The sequence below is a fragment of the Mauremys reevesii genome, linkage group 3 (assembly GCF_016161935.1).
Source record: "Mauremys reevesii isolate NIE-2019 linkage group 3, ASM1616193v1, whole genome shotgun sequence".
NCBI lineage: Eukaryota > Metazoa > Chordata > Testudines > Geoemydidae > Mauremys > Mauremys reevesii.
In genome coordinates, this window is record NC_052625.1 from 81,009,163 (window position 1) to 81,028,759 (window position 19,597).

Below are 19,597 nucleotides of genomic sequence, written 5' to 3' on the forward strand. Positions count from 1 at the left end.
ACTGTATTGTCATAACCAGGGAGTATTAATGCAGAGGTGCAGCAATTCTATATCAGGGCATGCCACTGGCAGTGCAGGAGATAAAATGTCAAGTGGTGCCATAAATTCAATACAGATAGAGGGTACATTCAGTGGAGGGAGGCGTGGAAGGGCATGGAAAAGGGAGACATTTCTTATCTACAGCAGGATTAATGCAGAGAGACTAGTTGCAGTCACTAGTTCATTGTGGAAAATAAGAAACAACAAGCCACGTACCTCAGTACGAAACAGTGTGTTCCTTCCACCTTTTCCTTCTCTTTAATGAAAATAACCAGGGGTAGATTGATCAAACAATGGCTGCTCTGACAAATGCAGGACAGAGCTGTGTAAGTGTTGTACGATTCTGGATTGTTCTTCTCTTTAGAGTTTCAGACGCAGTGTCTCACACAGAGGAAACCAACTTAATCAAGTAGATCAGACCTGAGTCAATAATTCACAAGGATCAATGCATCTGATTAATTTACCCTGTATTCAAGCCCATGTCACATCTGGGAGTGGATCACAATCTCTTCCAAAGCATTTATTGTTCAAATATATTCATTTATTTAATTTCTCTGTGCATTGAGTGTAAATAGTCAAAATTTGAGCTTTCTGATTTAGAGCCTGTTTACATGGTGAGTTAAGGGGCAGCAAGCCAGGGTGTGAATCTACAGAGCACCCGTTACTTGCCATGTGGACACTGCTACAGCACAGTACGCTAAGTCACACTGTAGGACTTTTCACTGTGCTGTAGTAGTGTGTAACGAGGGGCGGCTCCAGGCACCAGCGCAGCAAGTGCGTGCCTGGGGCGGCAGCCTGCCAGTTGCTGTGAGGGCAGCAGGCAGGTGGTTTTCGGCGGTGCGCCTGTGGGAGGTCCGCCGGTCCCGCGGCTTCGGCGGCAATTCAGCGGCGGGGACGCCGATGGCGCGGCACCGGAAGACCTCCCACAGGCATGCTGCCGAATCTGCGTGATCAGCGGACCGCCCGCAGGCTCACTGCCAAAAGCCACCTGCTTGCCGTGCTTGGGGCGGCAAAATACATAGAGCCATCCCTGTGTGTAATCTTTGATTTATGTATTCCCAGTTAGTAGCTTGAAGGTAAGGAATAGAACCAAACTGAATTCTTTAAGGTTTGAGTCTCCGGCATGCTTACAGTGATTTAATTTAGTGGGAGGATTGTGAATGAGTATAAAATTAAAGACTTTATATAAAATAACAGTGTTAGTTAAATCAAACAGGCATTACAATGTAGCCATACACTGCACTGCTACTCACATTCTAAGATAAAGTGATGTATTATGGGGTGATCAGTCCCTGTATAGGAAGAATAGGTATTAGCCTTTCTCTAATTATACCTTAATGGTGGATGGGCAGGCCTAATCTAAAATTAGGGTGCTACCCCTTTTATAATCAATTACAATAATGCCCCATAATTAATTAGTATTAAATCTGCCTTTTACCTATCTACATTTCTGCTATCATAATTAAAATATCTTCTACTCCCTCACTGGTTATTTAATACAAAACTTATCTTTAATTAACATCTGGATCAATGCCATGCCAGTAAATATCAATATAGAAAGCATTTTCTAAAACATTAACATTTTATCTAAAACACTTGTAAAAACCAGTTAGGCCCAAAACATATTACAACATGACCTGGGATTATGCCCTAATTTCTCTCTCACTTGCCTCTGGGCTGTCTCACTTTACTTCATTCGTATTTTACCAGGCCTGGCTTAGCTATTGTCAAGTGTATTTTTAGGCTATAGATTTTGAGCCTATTTACATTTCCACACATTTCTGTATATCGTAAGCAAGAGTCATCTCCATAGGCTGCAAATCTCCACACAGTGAGTTACTGCACAGCAAGCTGCTGTGCTGAAGATTCACATCCTGGCTTGCCTCTCACTAACTCATTGTATAGACGCTGTGATTGGTCAGATATGTCACATGACATTGTTTCTGTTCCCTGATTAGCCATGTGTGGAAGCACTTGTATACTAGAAATGCAGGAGGTCCCACTGGGTACCTGAGATACCGGACTTTAATTCCCCACTCTGCCAGAGGATTCCTGTGTGATCTTGAAAAAGGTCGCTTAGGGCTCGTCTACATGAACAATTAGTTTGTGGCAAGTTGGGGTGTGAATCTGCCCCGCACTAGCCTTCCACTGTCTAACTGTCCACGTGCGCTCTGCTGATGCGCATTAGTAGCTCATTAGACCACTTTGGTCTAGTCCTCTTTGAAATGGGGTTAGCTCAAAGTGCTCTAATGAATTGTGAATGTATGTTAGCAGGGTGCACATGCACAATGTGCAGCAGGCTGGTGCAGGGCAGATTCACAACCCTGCTTGGCTCAAATTGTTCATGTAGACAAGCATAACTGTCCATCTGTAAAATGGGGATAACACTTCTTCCCTACCTCATTGGGATGTTACTCATGGCTCCAGTTGCAGGCTTTGGCTTCAGGTTCAGGAGTTTCAGGTACTCAAGAATCTGAACAAACAATGGGCTTGATGCTCAGTGGATAAGGCACTGGCGCCCTGAGATGAGGATTGTGGGTTCTAGCCCTATGTAGGGTGGAAGATGCTTCTAATCCCTCTTATAGACTCACAGACTTTAAGGTCAGAAGGGACCATTATGATCATCTAGTCTGACCTCCTGCACAATGCAGGCCACAGAATCTCACCCACCCACTCCTGTAACAAACCCCTAACCTATGTCTGAATTACTGAAGTCCTCAAATTGTGGTCTGAAGACCTCAAGCTGCAGAGAATCCTCCAGCAAGTGACCCATGCCCCATGCTGCGGAGGAAGGCGAAAAACCTCCAGGGCCTCTGCCAATCTGCCCTTGAGGAAAATTCCTTCCCAACCCCAAATATGGCAATCAGTTAACCCTGAGCATGTGGGCAAGACTCACCAGCCAGACACCCAGGAAAGAATTCTCTGTAGTAACTCAGTTCCCAACCCATCTAACATCCCATCACAGACCACTGGGCATACGTACCTGCTGATAATCAAAGATCAGTTGCCAAATTAATTGCCAAAATTAGGCTATCCCATCATACCATCTCCTCTATAAACTTATCAAGCTTAGTCTTAAAGCCAGATATGTATTTTGCCCCCACTACTCCCCTTGGAAGGCTGTTCCAGAATTTCACTCCTCTAATGGTTAGAAACCTTCTAATTTGAAGTCTAAACTTTCTAGTGTCCAGTTTATATCCATTTGTTCTTGTGTCCACATTGGTACTAAACTTAAATAATTCCTCTCCCTCCCTAATATTTATCCCTCTGATATATTTATAAAGAGCAATCATATCCCCACTCAACCTTCTTTTGGTTAGGCTAAACAAGCCAAGCTCTTTGAGTCTCCTTTCATAAGACAGGTTTTCCATTCCTCAGATCATCCTAGTAGCCCTTTTCTGTACCTGTTCCAGTTTGAATTCATCCTTCTTAAACATGGGAGACCAGAACTGCACAAAGTATTCCAGATGAGGTCTCACCAGTGCCTTGTATAATGGTACTAACACCTCCTTATCTTTGCTGGAAATACCTCGCCTGATGCATCCTAAAACCGCGTTAGCTTTTTTCACGGCCATATCACAGTGACGGCTCATAGTCATCCTGTGATCAACCAATACTCCAAGGTCCTTCTCCTCCTTGTTTTAGTGCATAAAACAACCTTTGATTTAGTTGGGGATTGGTCCTGCTTTGAGCAGGAGGCTGGACTAGATGACCTCCTGAGGTCCCTTCCAACCCTGATATTCTATGATTCTATGATCTCTCATTGAAGTCAACAGAGAGACTCCCATTGTCTTCAGTGGGCATTGGATTGAGCCCAATGTGAGCAGATGCAAATGCACTCCATTTTGCTAGCCCCAGCCATCTGCCTACCCCAACCTGGGCTTACTATACCACAGTTTATCTTTTTAAATCATCCGGAAGGGATGCAGTGGCCTGATTAGGGTGGGGCTGGCACTAGACCTACCTAGCAACCTTTCTAAAGACTGATGATTGGAGAAAGGGTCAGCACCCTTGTCACACCAGCATATTATGGATACATATAATGGTACCAAATGATAATGGTACCTGAAATCATAATAGGGATCACTACATTTTCTTCTTGAAAATAAAGACAAATTCCCAACAAAACCAAGAAAAAAGAAAGATGGGTTCCTCCAAAAAGGCTGAGATTAGTTTTAAAAAAACAATCTTAACTTGGAGAGAGGAATGTGTAGCAAAAATCAGTTGTGTTTTTGTGTAGGTGGTGGCTTTGTTTGTTTTTTGGCAATATTGTGAATTTTTTTTATTGGAGTTGGCAAAAGAGCCAAGTAGGAATGAATAGAAACTGTGTGTGTGTGTGAGACAGAGAGAGAGAGAGAGAGAGAAACCGTTTAGCATTTCAGTAGAAATAGTGTACAACATAAGATATTTCTAGGGTAGCATGGGCTAGCCATCAGTTAGACAGCAAACTGCTAACTCTGGCATCCCAGCCTCTTGTTGGAGTGGTAGTAAGTCCATAGGATATATAATAAACATTGGCTATTGAGTATCTTTCTTTTTCTCTTTTATAATTTAGTTTCATTTGCCATGTTTTCTCTTTGTCAGCCAAAGAGTCAATTTTGAAAAGCCAGCAGCTTCTACAACCAGCTAGAAACAAAAGCTCCAATACTGAACTGTGTTCAGGCCCCTTTATATGGTGCAAGTGGTGGAGAGCAGTTGAGCCACCTCACCGGTGAATTGTCCCAGCATAGTTCCCATGTAGTATATAACTGTTGGAATGGCCCTGTGCTGAATCTCCTAGTAGCATAGGGACTTGCTGGTAGTTGGCGGGGACATGTTAGGGGAGGGTGGCCTATGGCCAGAGTGCACAATGTTTTGACTCTTCTGGGCTGCCAAGTTGTCCTTTGGAGACTGTTGTAGATGAGGTGCAAGTTGGTGCACACCCTGGGGTTGTTCTAGTTTATGCTGGGGTCTGAACCAGCCCTTTTTTGGAAACCCCAGAATCCCAGAGCTACAAAGCTGTGTGCAGCCAAGTCTGTTCTCCCATTGCTGGACTGAGCAACCAGGGCCAGCTCCAGGCACCAGCGCAGGCAGCAGGTGCTTGGGGCGGCCAATGGAAAAGGGCAGCACATCTGGGTCTTCATGCTGCTGAATTGCCGCCGAAGAATGAAGCGGCGTGGTACAGCTGTCGCCGATCGCGGCTTTATCTTTTTTTTTTCTTTTCTCTTCGCCACTTGGGGCGGCAAAAAAGCTGGAGTCGGCCCTGCGAGCAACTCAGAACCAGGGCTAGTGTCCTGCCCATCAGATAAATTAGCCAATGAGCATTTAGTTCTGATGGTGTCATGCTTGTAACTTGATACCTTACTTCTGTTTCTGTGGAACTAAGCAGTCATGGAATTCTCCCTCCATTAGTCGATTAGTGCCGTTTTCATAAAGCCCCGTTGAATTAATCTGTTACTTGTGATAAACTCATTTATTCGTCTAACCCCTTCTCTCTGTTTGCACTGCCCTATTCAGTCACACAGGAGACAAGCCGGCATAAGGCATAATGCTCCCCAGAGAGCGAGCTTTCCACTCCAATTCAATTCCCTGCCAATGCCTCCAAGGCTGGGGCTTTCCCAGCTGGGGCTGCAATGGTCCACGCCATTGGTGGCAGATGACACAGGTGGTTTAGGCAGAGATGGAAGAGATTGATGTTAAGAAGCCTGTAGTGAGCTACAAATAGGAGACTGTCTTTTCAATCTCTCAGTCCTTTGGATGGCTGTCACAGCTGCACGTCATTCCCTGACGGCCATGAATATTCCCAGACAGCCCACTGTGGTAACGCAGATCAAAGCTCCCTGAAGTCTGCCCTGCCTGCTGTCTGTGCAATGCATGCATTAGTGAGTGTTTCTTTGTCCGCTCTGCCTGGCTAGTCAGGCTTCTGAACAGAGCTATATTCTATGAGCGCTTCAGTCCCTACATTTCAGGAAAGATTTGCAGTAAGCCCCTTCTTAATGCTCAGTTTCACTTGCCTGTATCCAGCTGCCCTTTAGAGCTAAAGTCTAGCTGTTGATACAGCTAGAGAGCATGTAGAGCAGTTGGCAAGTGTTTCTTTTCCCTGTGACTGTTGATTACTTTGTTAATCATAATTCACAGATTTTAAAGCGAGAACGGACCATTATGATGATCTAATCTGACCTCATGTATAACACAATGCATAGAACTTTAGCAATAATTTCTACATTAAAGCCATTATTTCTCATTGAACTAGAGCATAGAAATCATAGATGTGTAGAACTGGAAGGGACCCTTTAGTCCAGCCCATGGGGATGAGGCAGGACCAAGTAAACCTAGACCATGCCTAACTGGTGTTCCTCTAACCTGTTCTTAAAACCGGGATTCCACCTCCTGAGGTAATCTGTCCCAGCATTTAACCATATAGTAACCTAATGTCTAACTTTAATCTCTTTTGTTGCATATTAAGACAATTATTACTTGTCCTATCTTCAGCGCATAAGGAGGACAACTGGTTCTTTTTATAACACATTTGAAAACAGTTATAAAGACTAAACATGCCCAGTTTTTTAAGCTTTCCTCATAGGTTAGGTTTTCTAAACCTTCCATCATTTTTGTTGCTCTCCTCTGGAAAGCATATCTTTTAGAAAAGTGTCCATTCTTGATTTAAAGACTGCAAGCAATGAAGAAACCCCTACATCCCCATGTAAGCTGTTACAGTGGTTAATCACCCTCACTGTTAAAATTTTGCACACTATTTCCAGTTTGAATTGGTCAAGTTTCAGCTTCCAACCTTTGGATCTTGCTGGGCTCTGCTGGATTAGCCATCTACTTTCAGAAATCGCTTTTCCATGCAGGTACCTGTAGACCTTGATCAAGTCACCCCTTAATTGTCTCTTGGATAAACTAAATACATTGAGCTTGTTAAGTCTCTCAGTATAAGGTATGTTTTCCCGGCCCGGAATCATTCTTGTAGTTCTTTTCTGAATCCTTTCCAATTTTTCAACATCTTTTTTTGGAATGTGGGAATGTGAACTGGTTACAGCATTCGGTAATGGTCTCTTTATTGCTATATACAGAGCAATAGTGGTAACACCACCTCCCCGCTTTGACTTGATATTCCCTTGCCTATACAATCAAAGATCCTGTTCACCTTCTTAGCTACAACACTGCACTGGGAGCCCATGTTAAAGCAGTAATCTACCATGACCCCTGAGCAGCAGGACAGCAAAGCAGCAAATCATGAGCCAAACTCCCCATCTGGTAGCAGGACAGAAACAGAAGAATCTAAATTCAGGCCCTTTCTGAATCTTCTTCCCCTTGCTGCAGTTAACACCCCAGTCTTGGTTAATGTCATGTAAACTGTGAGACTGGGCCTGAAAGAGATGTTTAATAAACCCATAGGAAATACCAATAAATGCAAAACCCTGGGAAAAGATAGTGTTGCTTTGTCACAGCTCTTGGAACACTCGGGAAGTCTAATGTGAAAATATTTTAAAAGCGTAAATGGGATGACCTGGATAACCATAGGCTGTGTAGTCTGACAGTGATCCCAAGCAATAACACGGAAAGGCTGGCATGTACACTTGAGTTGCCAGACCTGTACTTGGGCCCAAAGAGTTGCTTGCACACTTGTTGAGACCGGCCCTGATCTTTTAGAATTCTCCGACTTGCATATACCAGTGACTAGAAAGGGCATCTTAGTGAGAAGAGACACTCTTAGATACCTACTCTATCCTTAACCATCTGAAAAGCTTCACCCATGCAGAGTTCTGAGTGGGTGGTGCTGGGCAGAGATGCTCTGGAGACATAAGAATCTGTAGAACACAGTGGAGGGAAAGAGGAGTAATGCACATGAGCTGCACTGCTTCTCTCAGTGCTGAAGGGGTGTGTGTGTGTTTTTAAAGCTACTGGAAGTTAGCATCAGACTCTAATGTAATTGTGAGCTGATCAACTCGCCCTCAAAAAATTAAAATGCCCATTTGGCAAGACAATCATAAGGGATTCCCCTTTGGCATTTCACTCTCTCATTGTCTGAATAGTGATAAATCAGAGATTGTTTTCTTTGCATTGTATATTGGATTGCCATTGTGCAAAGGTCTTTTTAATTTTCCGTTTCTCCAGCAAGATCTATCATGCGTCTCTGAGCCGTGCTGTGATTATTTTCATATTATCTCTTTCTGCCCTTTACACTCTTGCATTGCTTTTTATTATTATTTTTATTACAAGCTGTTTCTTCATCTACACTGGCAACAGCAACTGTCCTAATGATGCACTGGCTTTTTTAGTGGCTTTACCTGTCTCTCTTCTCAAGATACTGACCCTCTTGTCTCCCGTATCACCCTCCCCACAGGAACGTGACTGAATACTGCGTATTAGGAGAACATAGGGTATATCTACACTACATTGTAAACCCAGGTCTGTCCAGGCTTGTGGACTCAGTGTTTTTAAGCCCAAACGTGCTGCATTGTAAACCTGGTTTACAAGTGCTTGACCTGGGTCTCGGCTGTGCTAAAGCATCCATATTGCACTACACAGACCTCGTGACTTGGGTCTGTGATTTGAGCTGCATCCACACTGCAAAACGACAGGGCTTAGATGTGAATTACAGCAAGACTCCAGCTCCGACCGCCCCCAGTCCATCGTAGGACCTGAGTGCTTGCTGAGCCGAGTCTGACTGATTTGTGTGTGGACGGAAGTGGGGCTTGGGCTCAAATGGGAGTCAGAGCCTGGGCTTAGTGTGCAGTGTAGATGTACTCATAGACTCCCCTGTGCTCAGCCAAACCACAGCTGCTTTTAACCAGGATTCACATTTAGGCCTCCTTCAGAGATTTAAAAGTGAGCAGCTTTATCATGGCTTTTGGTTGTGCTGGTTTTCAGATGCAGAAGAAATATTCTGCGTCCTTCAGTTTTTATCCCCGGAAGTTTTTATTATCCTCCTTGACAGTGAGAAAAAAATCTGTCTGTGCATACTTTTTTTTGGAGCTTCTTTGTTCATATGCTAAATCTCTGAAACTAAAAATCTCTTGGTCCCAGTCTCACTGTTAATAGGATAGCAAACTAAGAGGATACATAAAGCTTATTCTAATTCCACCCTGAAGCTCTCTGAAGCACTGCTGCATGTCTGGGAGCCATTCTGTAACTGCCTTCTCCAGCCTCTCTAGAAAAGAGGTGCTTATCTTGATTTACTAAGTAATGATAGGAAAGTAAAAGACTGAAATGTCAAGCCTTAGAAAAAATGGGATTAGCTAACTGACTGAGAACAAAAATATTTGGATAGATCAGAGCCATCCTCAGGCTGCTTCTCTCTCCCACCCCAACCCCACCCCTTATTTCCCAAAGTAAATTTTAAATACAGAGAGCAACAGCTATTTCAAAGTGTTTACAGTCTGCTCCGTGTGTGCATTTGGTTTCCTATTTTCTTTTCTCTTTGGTGTGTGCATATTCAGAGACCAAATTGGTGGGGAATTTATAGTTCCCTCTCATGACCCTGTATCTCACCTTAGCTCTGTATGAATTAAAGGGAGTATGGGGGTGTGTGTTAAACGTGGGAATATGTGGGGTGTGTGGGGAGGGAGGGATTTATCCATGGTGGGATTCCTGCCTTACCCTGGATACCTGCTAAACCAGCCCTGCTAGAGATGATTTGCATCCCTGGCTCATACAGGGTGAAATTCACCCCTGTTCAAAGGGGCAGGATAAGGCCTGTGTACCACTAAACTCACACTTACATTCTCAAATAGGCCTTAATTGGGACTTGGTTGCTGCGGAGATCTTGTACTAAGGCTTAGAGGGTTTTTTTAAAATCAATCTAGGTACTTAGCTGGCCCTTCATGGCTGTGGTATCTGAGCATCTCACAGTCATTAATGGACTTTATTCCCACAATATCTCTGAGGAGCAGGGAAGTATTTTACAGGTGGAGAATTGAGGAAACTAAGTGACTAGATCACACAGGCAGTCTCTGGCTGAACTGGGAATTGAACTGAGGTCTCAAGTCCCAGTACATGCCCTAGCTACTGACTATCCTTACTACGCCTTTCATGCAAAGAGACTTCTGAAAATCAATAGAGTTTGCTGGTGCACTAAATTGCACCTAGTGGAATGGATTTTCAGAAACGTCTCCAGAAGATGGGATGTTCTCAGAACTTCCCTAATAGATGCTTCCTCCCTTCTCTGCAAGGTGCCAGACACTGAATTTCCCCACTTAAAGCATTGCTAAACTGAATGAACAATAAATGCATATAGACCTTACAACATTTTTTATAAACAATGTTCTCTTTATTTGCAGAAGAATATATTTCCTATCCACAGTAAAAGAAAGCTGACTGAGGTGCAGTAAATGATTTACTTTATTACACCTTTTATTCAGACTAACTTAGAACAATTATTGGGTTGGCTGTTAACTTCCCACAACAAATGTAAAGATAATGGAATGATGCATTGAGAATATAAGCCACAGCGAGCGAGAGAGGTGTAAAAAAAAATAAAATGTTAATACATCAAAATATAAAATTACATACAAATCAAATAATGACTGATAGTTTAAGACTTCTGGTTTTTTATTATAGTGGTTGTATACTTTTTATAAATTAAAAACTAACAATTCTTTGACGACGTGAAACATGAAGGCCACGATGTTTTAAATCAAAATGGAATTTCTTCAAAAACTCATACAGCTAGACAAAGAACAGAACCCGAGGATTAACTGTCCCTACTTGAAGGCATTGTGAGAAAAGTGCTGTGACTTTGAACTGCTGCAAAGCAGCTCCATTTGGTTCTTGCTGTGCTTTGTGCTTTATAAATAGTCAATGCGGGTCGTGTTTGGCTCACACGTGCTGCACAGTCAACAGTGACACAGCTCTGCATTTGCCCCATGGTGGTACTCGTGTGAGTAACTGCTAACCAAAGTGAGCATGATGTTCACACTCTGGGCCTGTGCGCTTTGTTATATAAGCAGGGTGAACTCAGCTTGGGTTAGTAACACAGTGAGCTGTCATTTCTGGCACTTGGTGAGCCTTGGCTCGGTTAGATGTTAGCCCACATTTAGGCCCAACAGCATTATAAGTTGGTAATCATGCCAGTTTTATGGCCATATTGTACCATCAGTTTTTACTCAGAATTGTCACTAACTTTAAGGAGGGCAGGCTGAATTTCATCACTGTACAGAATAAGCTCTCCTCCCCCCTCCGCCCCCCATTAAGTGTGATTTAAGTGGTGCATAGGCCGAGGGCTGGCCCAGTGCATAAGGGTGAATTTCACCCTGTCAGTAAAACAATGACAGCATACAGTCTGCATTTGGTCTGCCTATGGCTAGTAACTAAGGCTTTGTTCATCCACTTTTATGGGTGTTTGCAGAAAGTGCAGTGGAGAGGGAATGTGCAGGAACTCTCCAAGGACAGCTTGGAGAGGGTGAGCAGGTAGGTCGAAGGAAGAGAAAAAGCAGCAGCAGAAGCAGGAGCCCTCCATTGGAGGCTGTGAATAAGTAAGGGAAAGACTGCAAGGGGAGACAGGAGAATTGAAACCCATGCAAGGCACTGACCCAGGACTCTTAGGGTACGTCCATACGACCCGCCGGATCGGCGGGTAGCGATCGACTTCTCGGAGTTCGATATATCGCGTCTCATCTAGACGCGATATATCAAACTCCGAATGCGCTCCTGTCGACTCCGGAACTCCACCACCGCGAACGGCAGTGGCGGAGTCGATGGGGGAGCCGCGGACTTCGATCCCGCGCCATGAGGATGGGTAAGTAGTTTGAACTAAGGTAGTTCGACTTCAGCTACGCTATGCGCGTAGCTGAAGTTGCGTACCTTAGTTCGACAGCCCCCCACCCCCAGTGTAGACCAGGCCTAAGTCCCAACATGGATTCTGATCTAAAGATAAAAGCCAACCACGTTTTGAATTACAGGGCTGTAATCCATCCTGAAGATCTGATGACTACACAAACCACTGGAACTTGACTCTCATGGTTTGTCAATTTTACCTCCCTGGATGAAATTATAACCCTGCTGTAAATCTCAGCTGCCTGGTGCTTTATTTATTCATTTTACACACACACACACTCTCACTCTCTCTCTCTCTGAGGTAGAAATTTTAAGTCTAGTATTTAAGTACACAAAGAAGAATGAACATAGTATTTTAGGTCGATCTGACTAGTAGTCCAGGGATTAATGTCTGAGAAACCATCATGCTCAGGGCCGGCTCTAACGTTTTTGCCGCCCCAAGCAAAAAAAAAAAAAAAGAGCGCCGCCCTGCTGAAACACCCCCCTCCGCGAGCGCTGCCCCACTAACACCCCTGCCCCCTGAGCGCCACGCCACCCAAAGCCAGGCCCCGCAAGCGCCGCACCGCCTGAAGCCCCCGCCCCTTCCGAGCGCCACGCTGCCCGAAGCCCCGCCTTCCCCAAACACTGCACTGCCCAAGCGCTGCACCGCCAAAACACCCCCCCCTCCGAGCACCACCAGGCAGAAACAAAAACAAACAAAAAAAACCCTCCAGCGCTGCCCCGCTGAACCAAAAAAAAAAAAGCCCAAGCACCACCCCGGCCCAAGGTGCCACCCCAAGCATGTGCTTGGTCGGCTGGTGCCTGGAGCCAGCCCTGGTCATGCTTTATTTGTAAACCCAGCAACTCTAATAGCACAAACATGAATTAATATTTTTAAAAAGTCCATTTTTAAAAGAGATACAATCTACTGTTGTGAATAATTGGCTTGAGCTAGTGATTTAAAGGTTGAATTAAACTGAATTGAGTTTCTAAGGAGCTGTTTTTTGTATTTATTTTTAATTTCCCCCCTTAGTCTCTGCAGCAAATAGTAGAAATAGGATTCCGAATGAAAATGTGATAACCTCAGTTTATTTTAGCATCCAAGTAAGAATGTTTTGATTTATGAGTACACAATTTACTAATTGTTTGAATACTGCACCATTGTAAATCACCAATATTTAGCTGGTTTTAGTTCCATTCCTTTTCTTTTTTCCTGTAGGAAATAAAGAGATTAAACAGATAATATAACTTTATCAAACATATGTATGTATATACACATCCAAAAACCTTTCATTGTTATGACAATACAGGGCAGGTTAAAGAAGTAAGCATAGTATTAAGAAAAATGACTTAATGTTCATACATTATTCAAATATAAAGACCACAAATCAGTAGGTTATCACTTTAAATGTTCTGAGCTTTTGGTATTAATATGCATTTGCTATAAAATGAAAATGGTTGAAAAGTTATTATTCTCTAGTCTGATGTTAATTTTCTCTGCTATGTTGAATGCCACTGGGTAAGTGCAGTCCTAATTTAAGTTAGAAGACTTTGGTTATTTTGAATTCTATCCTAGTGGTCTTATATTTTGTAGGAATCTGAAAATAACGTGGGTGTTACAAAGACAAAAAATTACTTATTTCCTCAGCTCTCTCTCAGCAATACTGAAGAATACTGCCTTTAACGTTACATGTTGAAGGAGAAAAAGATTGAAGAATGCACGAGTAAGGAAGTTGTTTATAACAGTTAGAAAAATCTCACTCTGACATTAAAGGAGACTCTGCTGAATCACTTGAAATGTATCAATTTGTAATCTACGCAATTACAGGAGATGCTCTGCTCTGAAAGCTGTTTTCCAGTCTGTGCCAGAACATGTGAAGCTGTGTAGAACACGTCTGTTGATAAACCTCCAGGCTCCATTTCTCCATAATTGATTTAGTTGTTGTTAGTTATGCAGGGAGAGAAGAGATCCTCAAGGCTTGGTAAGACAGTATTCCGTTACTAAAAGCAACCCTTTGTGAATTAACATTAAAATACCAAATCCCCCTCAATATTATTCCTTTAAGTCTTTTTTTCCTGGACACCAGCTGTCACAGAGGAAGTCTCCAGCCTCATCTTCTCCTGCCTCCTTATCCGTCTGGAGCTGCATCAGCATGGCCTGCAGAGTTTCCTTCACCATCTGGATCTCCCTCTGTAGAGACTGTACATGCTTTATTAAGGAATAAACCTAAAGGTGATTGGTAGCCCCTCTTCTCTTGCCAAGTTATGAAATAAATTGTTGTTCTGCTGTTCACAACAGATGGGCATTGCTATCTAATTGTGGCTTCAAGTTCTTCCAAACTGGTTGGATTAAATATTCATACATATTTCACACTTTCTTTTTATTTATTTATTATATTTATTTATTTTGGATTCCCAGTAACTTTGAAGTCCTCAAGTGGCATTACTTAGCGGTTGTCTTATAAGGGTTAGAAAAGAACTCGGTTGGAGGGTTTGTTTTTTTGGGGGCGGGACGGGGGGAGGGATGGGAGAGGAAGGTGTAGATCAATATAGAGGTTATCTATTCTGATGCCCAAAGACACTATTACAGTCAATCAACAACTGCAATAACCTGAAATCTCAGCACAGTTATTAATGGATATCAAAAGAGCTCCTGCTATTAATGGGGCAACCCCTCAGCTCCTGAACAGTAATTCTCACTAATATAAGACCAAGTACTATCCTTGGATTCACATGCATTGTGCCGCCTGAACTCAATGGGAGCCACACACTTGCACATGAGGAAAGGATTTGGACCAGTTACCAACTTCCACCATGTCCTCCCCAGCACTTTATACATACGAAATGGGATAATTTTCAGATAATTCTCCCTTCTTTGCAGAGAGCCTTAGTATGGATCATCACTAAGGCTAGGATTTTGTCATGGTTATTTGTAGTAAAAGTCATGGACAGGTCATGGGCAATAAACAAAAATTCACGGATGCCGTGACCTGTCTGTGACTTTTGCTGCTGCAGCTCCATGGTTTCCCACCCCCCCTGCCGCCATGGTGGCTGGGAGCTGTGGGGTTCCCCCCTCGCCTGAGGAGTGTTTTCCCCCCACTCCGCGTGAGGCTGTGACCCATTGCTGGAACCCTGAGGAGGGCCCCCTCAGGAGTCTGTCACCTTATGTTGGAACCTTGCCAGGGCCCGGCTGGCTGCCAGCTCGAGTCCCACCGCCCCGGGGCTGAAGCGGAGAATATCATGGAGGTCTCTGGAAGTCACAGATTCCAGGACCTCTGTGACATAAACATAGCCTTAGTCATCACTAGTTTGTATCCAGAGGGGGCAGAACTTGCCCCACCTTCCAAAGACTCCCTCAGTTACAAGATGCTTCCAAAGCTAAGCCCTCTGGGTTGTGAAACAAAAAAGGAGTCTCTCACCCTGCATCAGTACCTTGCAAAAAAATACTTGACAAGAAACATGAACCACAGGAAAGATTTTAACTTCTGCAGAGAACTTTAACCACAAGTTTGACAGATTTCTCTTAATGGATTTCCAGGGGAAGGCCGGCTCTGTAGACCTATCCCTTTCAAGAAGGGAACATTTTCAGGAAAACAACCACAAATTCTCCAATTCTCTCTCCAGGCAAGGTCCACAGATCACCAATGTAGGATTTTCTGAACAGTGACAAAATTCCTAGGGAGGGAACAATTCTCTTACTCTAAGGAATCACTACACCATGCAGGCCCTACCTGCCTAAGGTTGCATCAGCTGAAGACTGAGTATGGGTGTTGTAAAACTTGGTAAATGTATGCAAGAATGACCAAGCTGCAGTTTTAGATTGCCTGAGAAGGGGCCTGTGCTTTCTCAACCCATGATGCCACCTCCACTTGTACTGAGTGAGCTGTTGTTTCCACTGGAGGATTGAGACCTTTTGCTCTATACACACCAGCGTATACACTGTGAGATTGATGATCTAGATGCTTTAGCACCTCTTTTCCTTGGATGAAATAAGACCAGGAAGGCTGTTCTTAAGTTCTCATTCTTTTCAGATATGCCTTTAAGGCTTGCTTGCATCCAACAAATACCACAGTTTCTCCTTTGGGTGAGAAGGATGTGGACAAGAGGAAAGCAATGAAAAATGCTTAACAGTGCTCATTGTGCTCATTGTGCTCAATGAAAAATAAATATTTGGAATAAAGGTGGGAGCCATTCACAAAAGGTGGGAGCCATCTAGAAGGATGGATCAGTTGATAGAGCTCCCAACTCGGACACCCTTCTGGGCAAGCTGATAGGGATGAAAAAGGTTAATTTGATAGCCAAGTAGTGCAATGAAACTGATTTAATAAGTTCAAAGTGCACCTGCACTAAGGCATTGAGCACAATGTTCAGATCCCAAGGCAGTGCTCTCTGCATCTTAGAAGGACCCAATAGCTGAACTGCTCTAATGAAGTGACACACGTTGTTATAGTGGGACACAGAAGACTTTCTAGATACACTCAAAATTGTCGACAGTGCAGAAATGTGTACTTTTAAGGTATTAGCCTGCAACCTGACATAAAAACGGCCATGTAAAAATTCTAGAACATAAGACATTTTGGTTAAATGATGCTGAATATGTCTCCTACTGTGTGAATTTAGCCAAATCCTTGAATAAGACCTGTTTGTTTTTTACTTTCTCCTAGATGCCAACAGAGTTGCCTTTCATTTTAGAAACTTCCTTTCAAATGCCAAGCTGCTAGATTTGATGTGCTTGGATCTTGGTGAAGAACTGGTTCCTGAGATAACAAATCTGGTCTCAGATTCAGGAAAAATGGTAACTCCCACTGACATGTCCACCAGGTCAGGAAACCAAAGCCTTCCAGGCCAATGAGGAGCCACTAAGATCACTCCCATTTCCTCCTTTCTAATCTTCTGTATTACTCTGGTGGCGATGGGCACTAGGGGAAAGGCATGTATGCCCACGGCTTCTGGCTCTCTTCTCCTGGCAAAGTGTTGGCAAGCCTTTCAGAATTGGAATTTTGAACATTTTGGTATTCAATTGGAAGGATCTGTTGTGAAGCCTTCATTATGCCTAACTGTTTTTCCTTCTGCTCAGCCAGTCAACATTTTTATTGCTGGTGCCCTTGATGTGCAAGGCGTTGATAGACAGCAGATGGGCCTTCACTGACTGCATCAGTGATGCTGCTTCTTTCGGTAGATCCCTTAATCTCATACTGCCCAAAGGCTTATATATGCCCTTACTGATAGGCTGTCCATTATTATAAGGATATGACTGTTCAGCGATGCTGAGGCCAGTTGTTGAAGAGAGTACTTTATTGCCACCAGTGCTAGAAAATTTATGCTTTTCTTTTGTTTGAAAAAGGACCATGTTCCTTGAAAAAGCAGCAAAGAATCCTGTGGCACCTTATAGACTAACAGACGTTTTGCAGCATATAAGGTGCCACAGGATTCTTTGCTGCTTTTACAGAACCAGACTAACACGGCTACCCCTCTGATACATGTTCCTTGAGTCACACACTTCTAGGAGAATACTCCCCATCCTTCCAGACTTGCATCTGTTATAACAGATCTGTCTGGTTCTGCCATGTTCATCTCTCCCTGGAACCTCTCCAGACTCATCCAGCAATCCAGGGAATTCAGAACAAGTGACAAAATGGTCACTTTCTGAAATGGAAAAATCAGAGAACAGGGAATCAACAGCAGGAAGCCCTGGAGAGTCTTCATATGCATACTTGCTCAGAGCACTATCCCTATGCAGGACACGATCACCACTAGAACACTCATTAGAGTGCTGACTGATGTCCTTGGGCATCTCCTCAGGAGGGTAATTGCTGATCTAATCTTGTCCTATCTTTCAGCCGACAGAAACATTTTGTGGGCCTCTGCATCTAGATAAACTAGGCACTGAGATGGCTGAAAATGAACCTTTTTGGAATGTACTATAAATCCATGCTGTTGCAACATATGAATTGTGGTTCAAGTTACTCAAGTGGACTCCTCCTTGGATGGGGCTCTTACTTAAATGTCACCCAGGAAAGGGTACATCTGTATCTACTATTGCCTGTGAACTGCCACCGAAATGAGGAATTTTGTGAACATTCGAGGAACAGATGACAGTCTGAAAAGCAGCACTTTGTATTGAAAATGATTGGCCTCATGAGTAAGTTGCAAAACTCCCCTGTGCCCCGGTGAACTGGCACATGAAGGTAGGCCTTCCTCAAGTCGACTGATGTAAGGTAATCATCCTGGCAGATCACTCCCACTATTGACTTCAAAGTGTCCATCTTGAACCTGAGCCTCCTTATGAACTTGTTCAGGTGCTTTTAATTCAGCACATCTCTGTCCTCCTCAGATCTCTTGGGTACCAGAAATATGAATATTGGCAGGAGAACAACACTGCCTCGGTGGCTCTCTCTGTCACAATGATTCACAAAAGATCATCTATAGCCTCTTGTATATTCTGCCACTTTTGAGGATTTGAGAGTAGTGGAGAGGGGAGAAAACAGTTATTTGGAATCTTCTGACACACTTTTCTTGAACAACATCCGCGGCCCATCTGTCTAATGTTGAGAGGCCATTGGTCCTTGAATTTTAATAGCTACCCCATCTCCAGTTGTTGCTCACTGCACCCACCTGACCACAGTCAGAAGTTGTTCTAATGTTGGAATTTGCACTATGGGAAGCGTGCTCTCTCCCCTTCCTGGCCTTAAACTTGTTCCATCTGATTTTGTGTAGCCTCACCTTCTGTATTTCAGGGATTAGCCATGAAAAGGATATTTAAGCCTGTTATAGAGCTGGCTATTCCTTTTCCTGCATTTGGAATCAGGAAGTCCTGTAAGGTCTTTTGATTTAGCTGAGGACTCTGTCATGACTTTGTCTAATGGCTTCCCGAATTGCTAACCTCCTGAATGTTTCAAAGCTGCTAATATGGTTTTGGCCTATCCCTGGACTCCTTAGTAAGCCAGGAAGAGCTACATAACAGCTGCATGGCACAGCCCTTTGTCTCAATGGATCCCTTGTGGTACATGGACACTGCAAAAAAACCCGAACAAAACAAACCCCCTGGGGGAGAGTTTCAGAGCACAGGTCAACTGACTCAGGTTCACAGGGCTCATTCTCCAGGGCTAAAAATAACAGTGTAGATGTTCCCACTCGGCTTGGTGTCAGGGCTCTGAGATCCTCCTCCCTTGCCAGGTTTCAGAGCCTGGGCTTCAGTTCAAGTGGGAACGTCTACACTGCTATTTTTAGCCCTGTAGCGCGGGCCCAAGTCAGTTGATCCAGGTTTTAAGACTCCCTGCCATGGCGTGGTTTGTTGTGTTTTTCCCCACAGTGTGGACATAACTTTAGAGAGCCAGGCATAGCTACCTAACAGCTGTATAGTGCGGGCCTTTGTCTGACTGCATCTCTTAATAAGCCAGACAGTACTACAGAAGAATCGCAGAGCACAGCTGTGTTGCCTCACTGAAGCCTAGGGTGAACAAGGCAGGATTCCAAAAGGGTTACCACCCCTTTTTAAAGCAGGCAGAGTTAGTCAGTCAGACATAAGTGGTGAGCCAAGAGGCCTCTTACCGCCTGCTTGTTCCTCCATGTCTGTGCTGCTCTCCCTCTCAGTCCTCTACAGTCGGCTGTATGAGGCATGGTCGACCCATAATGAGCAGAGTTGCGTTTGTCTAGCAGGTGTGGCATGGCTGACCTGCCCTAGGAGCAGGGTTTGGTTAGTTTAGAAGTTGTGGCATGGTTGATCACAGCATAAGCAGTGTTTTGGGGCCCCTTTTCTGCCAATGTCTCTGTTCCTCTGATTGCATGTGAAGTGGTCAGCCATCAGGGGCAGCTCCAG

The 19,597-nt window shown here is 43.9% G+C and overlaps 1 protein-coding gene and 1 long non-coding RNA gene across 5 annotated transcripts in view; one reads left to right on the plus strand and one right to left on the minus strand.

Moving 5' to 3' along the window:
• LOC120400904 overlaps window positions 1-14,090 on the plus strand; it is a 119,763-nt gene extending 105,673 nt beyond the window's left edge. For 2 of the 4 annotated variants that reach the window (XR_005596149.1, XR_005596147.1), the window contains one exon: window positions 13,427-14,090. This is a non-coding gene — a long non-coding RNA (uncharacterized LOC120400904). The remainder of the gene's footprint in view (window positions 1-13,426) is intronic. The other 2 variants (XR_005596150.1, XR_005596148.1) reach the window with 2 other exon arrangements.
• Window positions 12,846-19,597, minus strand: part of DISC1 (DISC1 scaffold protein) — a 345,826-nt gene continuing 339,074 nt past the window's right edge. The window contains 2 exon segments of the mRNA XM_039530205.1: window positions 12,846-13,881; window positions 13,883-13,980. Of these exon segments, the coding sequence (XP_039386139.1) occupies window positions 13,840-13,881; window positions 13,883-13,980 (140 nt within the window). The 3' untranslated portion in view covers window positions 12,846-13,839.